The 18,123-nt window shown below is 42.1% G+C and overlaps 1 protein-coding gene across 3 annotated transcripts in view; it reads right to left on the reverse strand.

Annotated features, from left to right (window-relative positions):
• The window catches only part of FLT3 (fms related receptor tyrosine kinase 3), a 78,200-nt gene that overhangs the window by 44,969 nt on the left and 15,108 nt on the right, over positions 1-18,123 (reverse strand). For 2 of the 3 annotated variants that reach the window (XM_020882206.2, XM_070471721.1), the window contains exons 2-3: positions 8,550-8,671; positions 1,524-1,726 (exon numbers count right to left, since the gene is read on the reverse strand). In XM_020882206.2, the coding sequence (XP_020737865.2) occupies positions 1,524-1,726; positions 8,550-8,657 (311 nt within the window). In that variant the 5' untranslated portion in view covers positions 8,658-8,671. The remainder of the gene's footprint in view (positions 1-1,523; positions 1,727-8,549; positions 8,672-18,123) is intronic. The other variant, XM_070471722.1, reaches the window with a different exon arrangement.

An 18,123-nucleotide genomic window follows, 5' to 3' on the forward strand; every position in this document is an offset into this window, starting at 1 on the left:
GATAGGGTCATGGAGCACTGTTTTCTGCATTGCTTCTAGAAAGACAATGCCTCTGCTACAGTTTTGGGATGCCAGAGCAACCCAAGAATTAGAGAATAAAGCAGTGTAGAATTAGTAAGTGGGCATTCAAATGGCCCGTGCCCCCTGCTTCCTACCCTCCCTGGAAGTGGACAGCAGGGGCTGCAGTCAGCACAGGGTTAGATTCAGGGCTTTGCTGTCAATCTTAAAACATGTTTCTGGATCCTGACACCAATGCTCGCCACACAGAGGTCAATTTCTAATGTTTCACGATATCACACATTACAATTCTGCTCATCATTCTGGGAAACAAAACAGGCCAGCAATTCCCAGAAAGAAGCTTCTCACTACTTTAACTAGTAAGCTCTTTGCTACTTTAACCAGAAAGGAAGAGAAATTTTCTAATTTTTTATCTTTAAGACAAAATAAAATGAAAACACAAGCCATTGGAATTCCCTGGTGGTCCAGGGGTTTATAATCTGTCTGCCGATGCAAGGGATTTGGGTTTGATCCCTGGTCTGGGAAGAATCCACATCCTGTAAGGCAACCGAGTCCATGTGCCACAACCACTGAGCCCGCACTCTGGAGCCTGTGTGATCCAGCGAGAGAAGCCACTGCAATGAGGGGCCCTTGCACTAGAGAGAGAGAAGCCGCCACCCGCCCGCATCAACTAGAGAAAGTCCACGCATAGTCATGAAGATCCAGTGGAGCCAAAAATAAAATACGTAAATAAAATTTTTGAAAAACAAGCCACCTTTAAAATCCCGCACGATCTGTTCACTATTTGTTTTACATTTTGTCAGCTATCACTACCTTCTTAGGCCCTGGCTGCTCAGTCTCTTAGTCATGTCCAACTCCATGGACTGTGGCCCGCCAGCTTCCTCTGTCCACGGGATTTCCCAGGGAAGAATACTGGAGTGGGTTGCCATTTCCTCCTCCAAGGGATCTTTCCGACCCAGGGATTGGATCTGCATCTCCTATGTCTCCTGCATTGGCAGGTGGATTCTTTACCACTAGCGTCACCTGGGAAGCCCTTCTTAGGCCCAAAATATACCATATATGTCTATATAACTTTTTAAATTAATAGACTTTATTTTTTAGTACAATTTTACATTTATGGGAAAACAGCATAAACACAGAGATCCCGAACACATCCTTCCCCATTCCCCCCACCAACCTCAGTTTTCCTATTACTAACATCTTGCATATGTGTGGTGTATTTGCTACAAGTGATGAACTGATACTGATATTAACTACAGTCCGTAGTTTACATTAGGACTCACTTTTTGTGCTTACCCTGTGCATTTTGACTGCTATAAAATGTCATGAATCCATACCCTAATTTTTTGGTTCACTTTATTTCACTGGAGATAAGAGTTATAATGAATGTCTACAGAAGTTTGAAAAGAAACTGCAAATGAAGCAAGAATGTCTTTTTTTATGGGAAGAAAGTATTTCTCCAAAAATCCTTGTGGTTACACATTGCTGCCCTGGCTCCCGCTTACCTGTTTTGTAAATCGAAGTGTGGCTGGCAGTTTAGGTGGCTGTGTTTAAAAACCCAGAGACAGGAAGAGTTCCCCAGGGTGGAGACCTGCACTTGCAGCGTGATGGATGCAGCCATGTCCACCTGCACCGCGGCCGCTTTGTAGATGGTCTCTGTGCCCTCGGGCCTCAAGGCACACGCCAGGTCTTCCCGGGATTCTGACGCCTGCGTCATTGACGAAACAGCGTGAGTTTACTACAAGTGCAGGTTTAATAACTTTTCCTTTTAGCTGGAAACTTTGCCAAATACCTACATGTTGATTTCAACTGCACACAACACCCAAGCGCATCATAACCCATGGAGGACATATCACTGACTAAAATTCGTATTAGTGATAATTCTCTAAGGAAAAGACAGATAATTTTAGGTTGCATTTCTAAAAATGCTCTATAGACTGTTTGTTAAAGTGCTTTATAGTGCTCTATATTTTATAAAGCATTTATAAAAATGCTTTATAGACTGTGCTACCCCCAAATTCAGAAAAGGGCAGCAGAGGATGAGATGTTTGGATAGCATCACCGACTCAATGAACAAGAGTTTGACCATACTCCAGGAGATGATGAAGGACAGGGGAGCCTGGTGTGCTGCAGTCCATGGGGTCGCAAAGAGTTAGACACAACTGAGCAACTGAACAACAACAGGAAGAAATAACAAAACAAAGTGAAAAGTGATGTGCCTGAGAAACAGAAGTCCACTACTTTGGAAGGTGCATTTAAGTGCTCTGGACCTTCAGAGCCGGGTGAGGTGACTTCCACGCGGGGACAATGGGGGTGGAGATGCTCCACTAGAGTGCAGCAACTGATCTGGATCTTAAAAGATGGACACAGAATAAATTACAGCAAGAACAACAACAACAAAACCTTGACATGCTAGAAGAAAATATTTGCTATGCATATTACAAATAAAGGAAATAAAGTGCTAATACCCCTAATATGTAAAGAATTTTTTTTTAACACTGAGAGACACAGAAGTAAAACACGATAGAAAAAAGTGAAAAAGAAATAAATAGACAATTCACAAAAACGTTATAAAGAGTGGGTCTCGAACACATGAGAAAATGTTCAAACTCACATATGATCAGAAAAACTCAAACAACATTGAGATAGCACTTATCTATCACACTAGCAAAATTTTGTTGGTGAGGCTATAAGGAAATATCCACTCTCATATATTGCTGGAGAAAGGCAAACTGGTACACAGGGGGAATCTGGAATTCACCAACACCTAATAGAACTATTGTGCACTTCACCCTCTCAGCCAGTCCCATTTTGAGGACTATACGTCCAACAATTGATTGAACATCATTTATAATTGCAAAATATTAGAAATCACCTAAGTGCTGGTACATAGGAAAGCACTTAAGTGCTCGTACATAGGAAAGCACTTAAGTGCTCATACACAGCAGAGTGACGGAATAAATTATGGTCAATCCACATAATCAAGGACACGCAGTTATAGAGAAGGATGAGGACAAGCTCCATGAACTGATTTGCAGTGATTTCCTGGACAGATGCTAAGTGAAGAAAGCTGGGTTCAAATGTTTCTACTTTCAGTTACACTATCCTTTGGGTCACAAGGAAAGCGGCTAAGACAATACACATGTATCTGCTCATTTGTGCACAAGAAATACAGAGCTAATACAAAAAACTTAAGGGACTGGTTCAGTACAGGAGATAGATGGGGAAAGGAGGAAACTTGGAAGTAGGGATGAAGAAGGCATGACACTTCTCTGAGTATGTCTTTTATCACATAGCTTTAGCTTTCAGGACCATAATCATGTTTCAGTTCAGTTCAGTTCAGTCGCTCAGTTGTGTCCGACTCTTTGCGACCCCATGAATCGCAGCACGCCAGGCCTCCCTGTCCATCACAAACTCCCAGAGTTTACTCAAACTCATGTCCATTGAGTTGATGATGCCATCCAGCCATCTCATCCTCTGTCATCCCCTTCTTCTGCCCCCAATCCCTCCCAGCATCAGGGTCTTTTCCAATGAGTCAGCTCTTCGAATGAGGTGGCCAAAATATTGGAGTTTCAGTTTCATCATCAGTCCTTCCAATGAACACCCAGGACTGATCTCCTTTAGGATGGACTTGTTGGATCTCTTTGCAGTCCAGGGGACTCTCAAGTCTTCTCCAACACCACAGTTCAAAAGCATCAATTTTTCCACACTCAGCTTTCTTCACATTCCAACTCTCACATCCATACATGACCACTGGAAAAACCATAGCCTTGACTAGATGGACCTTTGTTGGCAAAGTAATGTCTCTGCTTTTTAATATGCTATCTAGGTTGGTCATAACTTTCCTTCCAAGGAGTAAGTGTCTTTTAATTTCATGGCTGCAATCACCATCTGCAGTGACTTTGGAGCCCCCAAAAATAAAGTCTGACACTGCTTCCACTGTTTCTCCATCTATTTCTCATGAAGTGATGGGACCAGATGCCATGATCTTAGTTTTCTGAATGTTGAGCTTTAAGCCAACTTTTTCACTCTCCTCTTTCACTTTCATCAAGAGGCTCTTTAGTTCTTCACTTTCTGCCATAAGGGTGGTGTCATCTGCATATCTGAGGTTATTGATATTTCTCCCGGCAATCTTGATTCCAGCTTGTGCTTCTTCCAGCCCAGCCTTTCTCATGATGTACTCTGCATATAAGTTAAATAAGCAAGGTGACAATATACAGCCTTGACGTACTCCTTTTCCTATTTGGAACCAGTCTGTTGGTCCACGTCCAGTTCTAACTGTTGCTTCCTGACCTGCATATAGGTTTCTCAAGAGATGGTCAGGTGGTCTGGTATTCCCATCTCTTTCAGAATTTTCCACAGTTTATTGTGATCCACACAGTCAAAGGCTTTGGCATAGTCAATAAAGCAGAAATAGATGTTTTTCTGGAACTCTCTTGCTTTTTCGATGATCCAGCGGGTGTTGGCAATTTGGTCTCTGGTTCCTCTGACTTTTCTAAAACCAGCTTGAACATCTGGAAGTTCACGGTTCACATATTGCTGAAGCCTGGCTTTGAGAATTTTGAGCATTACTTTACTAGCGTGTGAGATGAGTGCAACTGTGTGGTAGTTTGAGCATTCTTTGGGATTGCCTTTATTTGGGATTGGAATGAATACTGACCTTTTCCAGTCCTGTGGCCACTGCTGAGTTTTCCAAATTTGCTGGCATATTGAGTGCAGCACTCTGACAGCATCATCTTTCAGGATTTGAAATAGCTCAATTGTAATTCTATCACCTCCACTAGCTTTGTTCGTAGTGATGCTTTCTAAGGCCCACCTGACTTCACATTCCAGGATGTCTGGCTCTAGGTGAGTGATCACACCATCGTGATTATCTGGGTCGTGAAGATGTTTTTTGTACAGTTCTTCTGTGTATTCCTGACACCTCTTCTTAATATCTTCTGCTTCTGTTAGGTTCATACCATTTACTCACAAAATAGATCATCAACGTCAACCAGGATATGGGGGAACTCAAAATGGAATGCAAAGCAAGTGAACTTAACTGTATCACAAATAACTAACATAATCAGAGTGAAGGGGTTGGGAAAGAAAGGAACAACCTAAGTAACTTGGTAAAAGAATGTTTTGGATGGTATGAGGTTAAAGACAAAAAGAATTGCACACAAGTACTGTATTCCCAGGGGCTTCTCAGAGTGGTGCTAGTGGTAAAGAATCCGCCTGCCAATGCAGGAGATGTTAGAGACATGGGTTCAATCTCCAGGTCAGGAAGATCCCCTGGAAAAGAGCATGGCAACCCACTCCAGTATTCTTGCCTGGAGCATCCCATGGACAGAGAAGCCTGGCAGGCGACAGTCCATAGGGTCGCTAAGAGTTGGACACCACTGAAGAGACTTAGCGCACACTCACTGTATTCTAGTTGGTAAATCTTTCTCACTGCGATGTAGGTTAGCAATTCTGACACACCAGTGCATGCATGCTAAGTCACCTCTGTCATGTCCAACTCTTTGCGACCCCATGGACTGTAGTCTACCAGGCTACAGACTCTGTCCACGGGATTCTCCAGGCAAGAATAATGGAGTGGGCTGCCATTTACACCAGAAATGAATATTATTATTGAATGATAATAAAGTAAACTATTTTAGATCATGAAAGCCAGGGGTCTTACTGGCAGAGAGAGAAGTACAACTGAGGAAAGAGAGAAAGATAGAATGAACCCTTTGGTGCTGAATTGAATTCACAGTTATTAGCATGAACTCATGGTGACAAATAGATAGATAGAGATGATAAAGAGAGAAATACAGTGTGTATGGATTGGGGGGGTAGTATACAAACATATGTATCCTACCTGTGTCTGCCAAGAAGGCCTAGAAGCGACAATGCTCAGGAGCAATAAGCACTCAGCTCTCAGATCTTGGTTTATAAATACTATTCTTCATGAAACCCAACGCTTCTTGGAGAAGGGCTGACACAGGAAAAATATAAGATGAGTCTGAACTATGCTATAGTGCCAAAAACTAAGGGTGTGCTTCAAAAATTTTGGGGACATGTTGAAAAGATACAGGAACCAAGCTGAAGTAGCTCCCAATGACCAAAGCTGGAAACATCTGAGCCACAAATTAAAGGGTTAGTTTGGGGCTGTGATCCATGCAGTAAAATAAGCATCTATAAGTCTAGACTGATTAAATAAATAGAATGGAGAGAAGAGACAGCTCTTCCTCGCAGAAGAATTCCAGTTAATGAATGTAGAGGGAACAAGGGGAAAAGAAGCTCATCATTAGGAAAACATCACAGCAATAATGGTTGTAGGCAAGATCCACCAGTGGACGCTAGAATCAGTGGGTGAAAAACGGAGGAGAAACAGAATATTTGTATCTCCCCCCAGTCCTTTTTAACTACTAAGGAGAAATAGTAGCCTTGTAGGGGAGAAACTCAGGACACACTACCTTAATCTTCAAACAGAAATGATAATGATGGGAAATCTCAGATTTGAAACAACAATTAAGTGAATTGTGGAAACAGTAAAATAATCCTACTTTGGTTCCAGGTTATACTGTGATATAGTTCAGGATGGAGTTGCTTATTTATTAGAGCTGCCTTGGCCAGCTTTGTCAACTAAAAAGTGCTTGGTTCTTCCAAAAACCTCTGAACTATAAGAGTTTTAGAAAGATGTCTCACCTGAGAACCATGAACTATGGAAGAAATCACAACTGCTTTGAAGAAAAGCCACTGACACCCTAATAATCATCTCACATCAAAGTAGGAAAATATCCAGAAGGAGTGGCTTCAGCTTCAGGAAGGTGAAAGTTCAGTTTTGCCACAATTAGGATCGTTGCTTGATGTGGTTTAGGAACTACTAGGTCTTAATACAATCCTGAATTTGCATAAGAATACAATTTACTCTACATAAAAAAGATAATACAGAGCTTAATACTAGGAACCAAGACCAATCATCATGGATTTTTTTTTTTAAAGATCGTGACTTAATAAGAAAGCATTTGAATGGTGTGCAGCTATTTTCTCACATTGAAAAGACACTAAAAGTTTAAAACATCACAGCACATAATAGTAAAGTTTTTTCTTGTCTGCACTAAAATATCATGTATGCCAAATGTCTTAATTATTAACAAGCCAATGTTTTAATGACACCAATATCTGTTAAAAATTTAAACCCAGATAAATAAGTAAATAAATAAACTATGCTTTCGTGCCATGTGTGCTCTATAAAAGAAAACAGAGTAACTATAGCTGTGTATGAATCCTTAACTGGATAAAAACCATAGAACTGGTTAATTTATGTTCACTTTTTATTGTATATAGACTTCTAATATTTTCAGTTTCTTGATCATTTAAGCTTCCTTCATTTGAGTAAACACCTAGGCTATGTTAGCTGAATAGCATTAAGAAGAGTAATGACAAACAAGAGTGGAACTTGAAGGAGTCAGAGCCAGTTTATGGAGTGATATGCACGTCAGCTGAAGTCATGAGAAGACCAAGCCAGCCTGTAAAGGATGTAGCTATGCCTCAAGAGGAATAGTCTGGGGGCTTCCCTGGTGGCCCAGGGGTATAGAGTCCACCTACCAAAGCAGGAGACACGGGTTCGATCCCTGGGTGGGGAGGATCCCACATGCCATGGGGCAGCTAAGCCTGTGTGCCACAACTGTTGAGCCTGCGCTCCAGAACCTGGGAACTGCAGCTACCGAGGCTGTGTGCCACAACTACTGAAGCCTGCGCGTCCTAGAGACTGCTCGGCAGCAAGAGAAGCCTGGGCACAGCATCTAGAGTAGCCCCAGATCTCTGCAACCAGACAAAGCCCGTGTAAAGCAACAGAGACTCGGTGCAGCCCAAAGTAAATTAAGAAAAAAATTAAAAAGTTTGGCAGCCCTATCTGAGCTGAACTGTAGAAGGAAGAAGCCACTTACAATATTATTCTGACTATGAGGGCTGGAATTAGGGAAGTGGCAGGGAGACTGGAGAATATGAGGTGGTTAAATGAGAACTAGGAAAGAAAGGAAATTGATAAGACTTGGTAACTGACCAAATGTGAGGGCAGAGAAAGGAAGCAGTCTAAAGTGAGGCTGAGCTTTCAAGCTTAGGATCTAGACGGGGCTGTAAACAGAAATCCATTAAAACAAGATGTTTGGGGAAATAGAAATGAAGTAAATTATATAGGTGGGTCTTAATGAGCAAATGGAGAAAATCTACTTATGTAAACCCAGGAGGAAGTTGGAAATAGAGATTCAGGGCTTCAGAGAGAAGCCTGGCTTTATTTTAAAGAGAAAAGGAAATCTTTGTTTCTTATTCATTCTGAGTATCACTGTCCTTCCAGAATCTAAGCCCAAAGAGAATGTGACTCTTGTTGGGATGGAGTCCCAGGTAACAATGAGGAGAGATGCTCATCAATACCCCATATGAGTGTATAGTTACTTAAATATGTAAAAAGAAAAGCTCATAAGCCATAGCAGGTCTCAATAGCTTACAAAGTATGGTCTCCAGAGAAAATATCTAAAATTGTCATTTTACTATTACTTTACCATGGGATTCGATGGTGATGTCCCCATTGATGAATCATTGTTTCCATGGTTGATTAAAACACACTTGATCTCAGGCAGATCTTGATTTGTAATAGTCTGGAATATCATTGCGGAAAAAACAACTGTGAAAGCAAACAAAGGCAGTGATGTTGATACATGCACACCTTAAAAAGAAAAAATGTATTCATCTTACAGTAAAACAAAATGTAATCAAGGGAAAGTGGCCAACAGGAAAGTATGCAGGAAGTATAATTTCACAAAAGGCAAGTCTTACTATCAATCTTGAGCAGAGGTCCTTAGAGCAGTGTTTTCCAAAGGAACATTCTTGGGTGATGGAAATATTCCTTATCTGTGCTGTTCAACAGGGTGGTCCTTAGCTGTATTTAGCATTAAGCATTTGAAGTGAGGCTAGTACAACTGAGGACTGGTTATTTGCATACCAGCCATTTTTTTCTTCTTTATGGTTTCCTGGTGCATGTAAAATCACGTTTATGGTACAGTGTAGCCTGTTAAGTGTGCAACAGCATTATCCCCAAGAATACAATGTGTATACCTTAACTAAAACATACACTCTTGCTAAAAAAAGCTAACCATCATCTGAGCCTTCAGTGAATTGTAGTAGTAACATCAAAGATCACTGATCAAAGATCACCAAAACAACTATAATAATAGTGAAAACATTTGAAATATTGTGAGCATTACCAAAACGTGACATAGAGATACAAAACGTGCAAATGCTGTTTTATTATCACATAATTTTGAACTTCCCAGTTTTCTTCTTGTAGCTGATTTCTGGTTTCATACCACTGTGATCAGAAATATCCTGAAGAATGTTCCAAGTGAGCTTGAGAAGACTGTATATTCACTGCTGTTAGATGGAGTGTTCTATAAATGTCTGTTAGGTCCACCTAGTCTAACACGAAGTTTAGATGTTTCCTTATTGATTTTATGTCTAGATGATCTATCCTTTGTTGAAACTGGCGTACTGAATTCCCTTTGTGTTACTGCATTGTTATTTCTCCCTTCAGGTCTGTTAGCATTTGCTTATTTGCTTAATTTCTTTAGGTGCTCCTATGTCAGGTGCATAAATATTCACACATGTCATGTGCTCTATTGGGTGACTCTTTTTTTCATTGACCCTTTTTACCTCTTATGACAGTCTTTGGCTAAAGTCTATTTTGTTTGATGTAAGTATAGATATCTCTACTTTTTTTGGTTTCCATGAGCATGCAGTATCTTTTTCCATCCCTTTACTTTTAGTCTGTGTGTGTCTTTAAAACTGATTAGGAACTTCCCTGGCGGTCCAGTGGTTAAGAATCCACCAGCCAATACAGGGGACACAGGTTTGATCTCTGGTTTGGGCAGATCCCACGTGCCTCAGAGCAACAAAGCCTGCTAGCCCCACCACTGAAGCCAGTGCACTCTGGAGTCCACGTAGCACAACTAGTGAGCCCACCACCACAACCAGAGAGTCCGTGCACTGCAATGAAAAAGACCCTGCATGCTGCAACTGAGACCCAACACAGCCAAATAAATAAAATAAATAAGTAGTTTTCAAAAAATTGCTGAAGGACAGTTTGCCAGGTGTTCTTGGTTAGCTGTTTTTTTTTTTTTTTTTTCTTTTAGCTTTTCAAATATATAATGCCATTCCTTTCTGGCCTACAAAGTCTCTGCTGAAAAATCTGCTGATAGTACTACAGAGGGTCCTCTGTATAAAACAAGTTGTTTTTTCTTCTTGCTGCCTTTAAGATTTTCTCCTTGTCTTTAGTTTCTGACAGTGTATCTATAACGTGTCTCAGGAGGTCTCTTTACGTTCATCTTATCTGGAAGTCTCTGGACTTCTTGGACCTGGATGTCTGTTGCTTTTCCCCAGATGAAGGGATTTTTCAGCCATTATCTCTTTGAATAAATATTGTGTCCTTTCTCTTTCTCTTCGTCTTTTGGGACCCCTATAATGTGATTATTAGTTTAGTTTGATGGTATCTCTTAAGTCCCTTAAACTGTCTTCACTCTTTTCTTTTTTTCTTTATTGCTCCTCTGATTGGATGAATTCCACTGCTCTGTCTTTGATCTCAGTAATTCTTCCACTACATCCAGTCGGCTGGTGAACTCCTTTTCTGAATTTTTCAGTTATTGTATTCTTCTTAAGCTTTCTCTCTCTGTGGGAATTCTCACTTTATTCATGTATCGTTCTCAGGGAGCATCAGTGAGCATCTTTATGACTCTTAGTTTGAACTCTTTTTTAAAAAACAACTTTATTTATTTATTTTTGGCTGCACTGGGTCTTCTTTACTGCCTGCGGGCTTTGTCTTGTTGCAGAGAGTGGGGGCTACTGTCTAGTGGTGGTTATCAGACCTCTCATTGCAGTGGCTTCTCTTGCTGGATCACACAGGCTCTAGAGTGTGAGCTCAGTAGCTGTGACGTATGGGCTCAGTTGCCTTACAGCATGTGGAATCTTCCCGGACCAGGAAGAACCCACATGCTCTGCTTTGGCAAGAGGATTCTTAACCAGTGGACCACCGGGGAAGTGCTACTTTGAACTCTTTACAGGTAAATCACTTATCTCCATTTCACTAAGGTTTGTTTCTAGAGTTTTATCTTATTCTTTTGTATGGAACACGCTCCTTTCTTTCTTCATCTTTGATTATCTGTGTTGGTTTCTGTGGATTAGATAAAACAGCCATATTATCCCAGTCTTCACAAAATAGCCTCTTGTAGAAGAAATCTCATCCTTCCACCCAGGCTTAGTTCTTGGTGGTTTCTCAAATTACCTTTTTTTGTGCTTATTGGCTCCCAGTAGTAAGGATGTGTCATGATTTGCTAGTGTCCTAAAGGGGAGGAGATTTTATTTTTTTGGGCTCCAAAATCATTGGGAACGGTGACTGCTATGAAATTAAAAGACGATAGCTCCTTGGATGCTATGACAAATCTAGACAGCATATTAAAAAGTAGAGACATCATTTTGCTGACAGAGGTCCATATAGTCAAAGCCATGGTTTTTCCAGTAGTCATGTATGGATGTGAAAGTTGGACCATAAGAAAGGCTAAGTGCCGAAGAATTGATGTTTTTGAATTGTGGTGCTGGCAAAGACTCCTGAGAGTCCCTGAGACCACAGGGAGATCAAACCAGTCCATCCTAAAGGAAATCAACCCTGACTATTCATTGGAAGGACTGATGCTGAAGCTGAAGATCTAGTACTTCGGCCACGTGATGCAAAGAACTGACTCATTGGAAAAGACCCTGATGCTAGGAAAGCCTGAGGGCAGGAGGAGAAGGGGCTGACAGGATGAGATGGTTGGATGGCATCACTGCCTCAATGGACATGAGTTTGAGTAAACTCTGGGAGATAGTGAAGGACAGGGAAGCCTAGTATGCTGCAGTCCAAGGGGTCTCAAAGAGTTAGATACAACTTAGCGACCGAAAAACAATGACAACAAAGGGAAGATCTCAATTAGTACCTAGATGTACAATGAAGCTGGACTCTCAGGCAGTGGCTTTTAAAACACACAAGCAGACCTCTTTCGGGGAAAAGAATGGGAGCTAGTGTTTCTGTCTGCTTTCTCTGCACTGAGCCCTAAAGGATAGTCAGTTAATAACAGCTTCTTTGTTCACTGCAGACCAGTGGGACCCACAAATGCAAGTCCTGCTGGCCACCAGATCAAGGAATGTGTCCTCTGGGTGGCAGTCACAAAGGCCATGGTTTTAGATACATGTATAAGCTCCTTTCAGAGAGATACAAGAGGGGAAATGTGTAAATGGTGCATCTAGCCTCCCCAGGCTCAGGCAGAATTGCAGTCAGCTCCTAGGTGTATGTTAAATTAGGCTGAAAACAGACCTCTTTAAAAACAATCAAAAATGGGCAGAAGACCTAAATAGGCATTTCTCCAAAGAGGACATACAGATGGTCAATAGACACAGGAAACGATGCTCAACATCGTTAATTATTAGAGAAATGCAAATCAAAACTTCACTGAAGTGTCATCTTACACCAATCAGAATGGCCATCATCAAAAAGTCTACAAATAATAAATGCTGGAGAGGGTATGGAGAAAAGGGGACCCCTCTATACTGTTGGTAAGAATTTAAATTGGTACAGCCACCATGGAGAACAGTATGGAGGTTTGTTAAAAAAATAAAAATAGAGGGAATGCTCCAGTGGTCCAGTGGTTAGGACTTCATGCTTCCACTGTCAGGAGTCTGTTGATCCCTGGTTGGAGGACTAAGATTCTGCAAGCTGCATGGAATGGCCAAAAACAAAAACCAGAGTGACCATATGATCCTGCAATCCTACTCCTGGGCATATATCTGGACAAAATGATAATTCAAAAAGACACATTCACCCTAATATTCACAGCAGCACTATTTACAATAGCCAAGACACATATGCAACCTAAATGCCCATCGACAGAGAAACGGATAAAGATGAGGTATACATATACAATGGAATATTACTTAGCCATAAAAAAGAATGAAATAATGACATTTGCAGCAACATGGATGGACCTACTCATTATCATACTAAGTGAAGTATGAGACAGAGGGAGACAAATATCACATGGTATGACTTACATGTGGAATCTAAAAAATGGTACAAATGAACTTATTTACAAAACAAACAGATTTAGACATAGAAAACAAACAATGGTTACCAAAGGTGAAGGCTGGGGTAGGGATAAATTAGGAGCTTGGGATTAACAGATACACACTACTATATATAAAAGAGAAAAACAACAAGGTTCTATTGTATAGTAGAGGGAACTATGTTCATTATCTTGTAATAACCTATAGTGGAAAAAATCTGAAAAAGAATATGTATATACACATATGTATAACTGAATTACTTGACTGTTCACTAGAAGCTACTACAGCATTGTAAACCAACTATACTTCAATAAAAGTTTTTTGTTTTTTTTTTCAAAAAGGCCTCTTTAAGGAAAAGACTGAGAGAAGAATGTTTCTGTCTGCTGACTCAGCACTGAACCTGGGGGTATAGTCACAGTGAGTCTTTGCCAACCCTTTATAAACTGTTTCTTTGTTTGCTGGGGTCTCTTGGGCACAAGTCCCACTGGCTTTCAGAGCCAGGTGTTTTAGGAGCCAGTTACCTGCTGTGATAACCCTGAACTTGCAAGTCATTTGAGCTCTTTGGGTCCCACTTTCCTCATTTGGTAAAAGAAGACAGTAGACCCATGTGGTATAATAAATATACTTGGCCTAGATCAAAGTGTATTTGGTCTTTCTCAGCACCATGCACGCGTGCTCAGTCGTGTTTGACTCTTTGTGACCCCATAGACTGTAGCCCCCCGGGATCCTCTGTCCATGGGATTCTCCAGGTAAGAATACTGGAGTGGGTTGCCATTTCCTCCTCTAGGGGATCTTCCCAACCCAGGGATTGAACCTGCGTCTCCTGCATTGGAAGGTGGGTTCTTTACCACTGCACCACCTGGGAAGCACTCTTTCCTGGCACAAAGCTCCTAAAATCCTTGGAATTTCCTGAGCAACAGAGGTGTCTGTTGTTATTCACAATGAGCCCCTTTTGGACACTCCGGAGTTTATGCTAACAAGGTGACTTAGGGCGGGTCACCTCTGCAGCCCCAGGAGCTGGGGTTGTCCCAAGAAAGATCCAGAGGTTGGAGGGGTGAGGCTGAAAACTGACCACTGGGCAAACAGGGAGGGGCGTGTGCTAATTAAACTCTATAAAAATTCTTGAACTGAGAGATGGGGTGAGCTTCTGGGTTGGGGAACTGGATGACATTCCGAGCCCTCCCCACAGCCCTTGCCTTGCCCTCTGCATCTCTTCCACCTGGCTATCCTGGAGTTATATCCTTTCATCATAAACTGGTAATCTAGCAAGCAAATTGTTTTTCTGAATTCTGTGAGCTGTTCCAGCAAAGTCATCACACTCAAGCAGGGGTCCCGGGAACCTCTGACTTACAGCCTGTGCTGGCCACCGGGACTCGACGCTGACGTCTGATGGGGTCAGGAGGGCTCTGAGCCCTTAACCTGTGGGGTCTGATGCTACCTCTGGGGAGACAGTGTCAGAATTGAGTTAAACTCTCGGACATCCAATTGGTGCCCAAGAACTGCTTGGGGTGGGGAACTCTCCCACCCCCTATACATGGTGGCCAGCGGAGACAGGAGTGGTCAGCGTGAGTCCAGGGAAGGAGACTCGTGTGCTCTTCCTCACACCTGGGGTACTCTCATCGCTGTCATCCTCGCCAGTGTCTGCCCTTTCTCATGATTTTAGTAAACGACAGTCCATTTGCTCAGGAGTTCCAAATCCATACCTCCTATGTGTACGGCTACATATCTGGGTGGCCCCCAGGAACCTTACGCTCAGACTGAACTCCCCCCTTTCCTTCCGCCCCCCTACCGCCTCCTCTGTTAGTGCCAGCACACCCACTGTCCCCAAAGCCAGAAGTCACTCTCAACTCCTCCCTCTCCCCCACTTCCCATCATCCAGGCAGCTGCCAAGCCGTGACATTTTGACCTCCAGATAATCCCCACATCTCTGCATGGCTCTGCCTCTCTGTCACCACCGCCCCAACTCCCGTCCTTGTCGCGTCTGGCCTGGACGACTGCCCACTGCTTCCTCGCTGACCTTCTGCCATGGCCTGTCTGCCTGACATCCATCCTCGACACAGACCCCAAAACTGTCCTTCTGGAATACACAGCAGCACTCCAACATGCGTCACCCCCTCCTTCAAACCCCTGAACAACCTACAGCACTGGTCCCTACCCCTTCTTGAGTCACAGGCCACGCTGAAGAATCCGATGGAAGCAATTAACCCTTACACACACACACACACACACACTCAAACACACGCACAATATACACATACACATACATTCATACACATGAAACACCAACACACACACACAAACACACACACACTATACACACACATACACACTCAAACACACGCACAATATGCACATACGTTCATACACATAACACACCAACACACACATACACACAATACAGAGACAGACACACATACACACAAAATATACACACACAAACACACACATACACACCCACAATACACACACACACTCAAACACACGCACAATATACACATACACATACATTCATACACATAACACACCAACACACACACACACACACACACACAATATACACACACACACTATACACACACACTCAAACACACGCACAATACACACATACACATACATTCATACACATGAAACACCAACACACACACACACACATACACACTCAAACACATGCACAATATGCACATACATTCATACACATAACACACCAACACACACACATACACACAAACACACATACACACAATACACACACACACACAATACACACATACTCAAACACATGCACAATACACACATACACATACATTCATACACATGAAACACCAACACACACACATATGCACAATACAGAGACAGACACACATACACACAAAATACACACACAAACACACACATACACACCCACAATACACATACACACACACACTCAAACACATGCATAATATACACATACACATACATTCCTACACATAACACACCAACACACACACACGCACACACACTATACACACATATACACACACACACATACACACATACACACAATACACATAGAGACACACACACACAAACACACACATACACACCCACAATACACACACACACAAACACACACTATACACACCCATACACACTGAAACACACGTATAATATACACATACATTCATACATATAACACACCAACACACACATACATACAATATACACGCAATACAGAGACATACACATGTAATATACACACATACACAGCCACAATACACACACACATACACAATATACAAATACATACACACACATATACAAATACACACACATATACACACATACACACACGTATACACACATACACACAATATACACACACAAACACACACACACCCTAAAGGACACAATGGACCCCCTCCAGAGACTTTTGGGCCACAGGAGAACATCCAAGTCCTTTATCACATCACTAAAACACTCCTTACACATCATACACATCTGAGCCTCTGGAAGCTACCCATTGAACAGGCTTCATTTTCTGAGTTGACAGCTTCTTAGATGAGAATTCCTCAATCCTGGGGGCCTTATACATTGTGCCTCAGCAACTCAGGATGGAATTACAGAGTCCGTCTGCTCCGTGATTCTGACCTCTGTACTGTTCTCCTCACTGTCCTGTTTGCCTGGAAAGTCCTTATTCTCTCCTTCCCCTGTCAAGTCTTAGCTTTCTTTTATTTATTTACTTGGCCGCGCTGGATCTTAGTTGGAGCATGTGAACAGTTAGTTGTGGTGTGTAGGGTCTAGTTCCGCAACCCAGGATTAAACCCAGGGCCTCTGCATTGGGAGCACTAAATCTCAGTCACTGGACCACTAGGGAAGCACCTAAGTCTTAACTTTCTAATCAAGATTTGACATCACCTCTTCTGGGAAGCTTTGCTTGATTTTCTCAGTCTGTGTTGGAGGCTCAACCTTGGTCCTTATTTCTAAAATTACACTGCAGTTTTCCTTTTACATGCTTACCCTGTGCCACCAACACCCCCAACATTAGACTGTGAGCAGGAATCTGAACCATGTGGCATGTGGCTGGACCACACGGTGCTCCCAAGGATCTAAGAAGGCAAGGAGAGAAACCCTGTAACTAAATCCTGACAATTCCTCCCAACTTGAGGCATCTCTCTTTCTGTGAAGCACCTGTCTGACAAGGGATGAAGCAGCACTCTACAGGTATTATCTGATGAAGCGGTAAGATATTGCTTATCTCCCTTTCACAAATGAGGAGCTTAAGTGCAGAGACATTCCTGGCCAGAATAAAGAACTCAGGTTTTCTGACTGTGTTGTTCACCCTAACATATTCAATTGCATGACCTCCAAGCACAGAACCCCTAACATTAGGGACATTGTAACTCAAATAGCAAAGCAGTGGCTTCTCTGGTAACTCGGTGGTCACGAATCTGCCGGAGACACGGGTTCAATCCCTAATCTGGGAAGAGCGTACATGTGGAGGAGCAGCTAAGACCGTGCTCCACAACTACTGAGTCTGTGCTCTAGAGCCCAGGAGCCATAACTACTGAGCCCACTGCCACGAGTACTGAAACTCAAGTGCCTAGAGTCCGTGCTTTAGAACAAAAGAAGCCGTGGTGATGAGAAGCCCGCACACCCACAACTAGAGAGTAGCCACAACTGAAGAAAAAAAGCCCGAGCAGCAAGGAAGATCCAGCGCAGCCAAAAATAAATAAATCAAAGTTTTAAAAAACATAATGGTTTAAAGAAATAATGACAATATCCTGTTTTAAAGTAGGCTGCAAATAATTTTATGGCAGATTCTTGGCTACCAATGGACTTACAATGACAGCAGTGAAAAAATACTTTTACTGTTTAACCTAAAAAAATAATAATAGTTCCTCTTTTGGATCTTACGCAATTCCTCTAGCCACAAAAGAACAGTGTGTGTGTAATTTATATTATTTTTAAATTTCCTCTACATGTGTTGGGACCCATCGAACAGAATTGCGT

This window comes from Odocoileus virginianus, chromosome 8 (genome assembly GCF_023699985.2).
Source record: "Odocoileus virginianus isolate 20LAN1187 ecotype Illinois chromosome 8, Ovbor_1.2, whole genome shotgun sequence".
Classification (NCBI taxonomy): domain Eukaryota; kingdom Metazoa; phylum Chordata; class Mammalia; order Artiodactyla; family Cervidae; genus Odocoileus; species Odocoileus virginianus.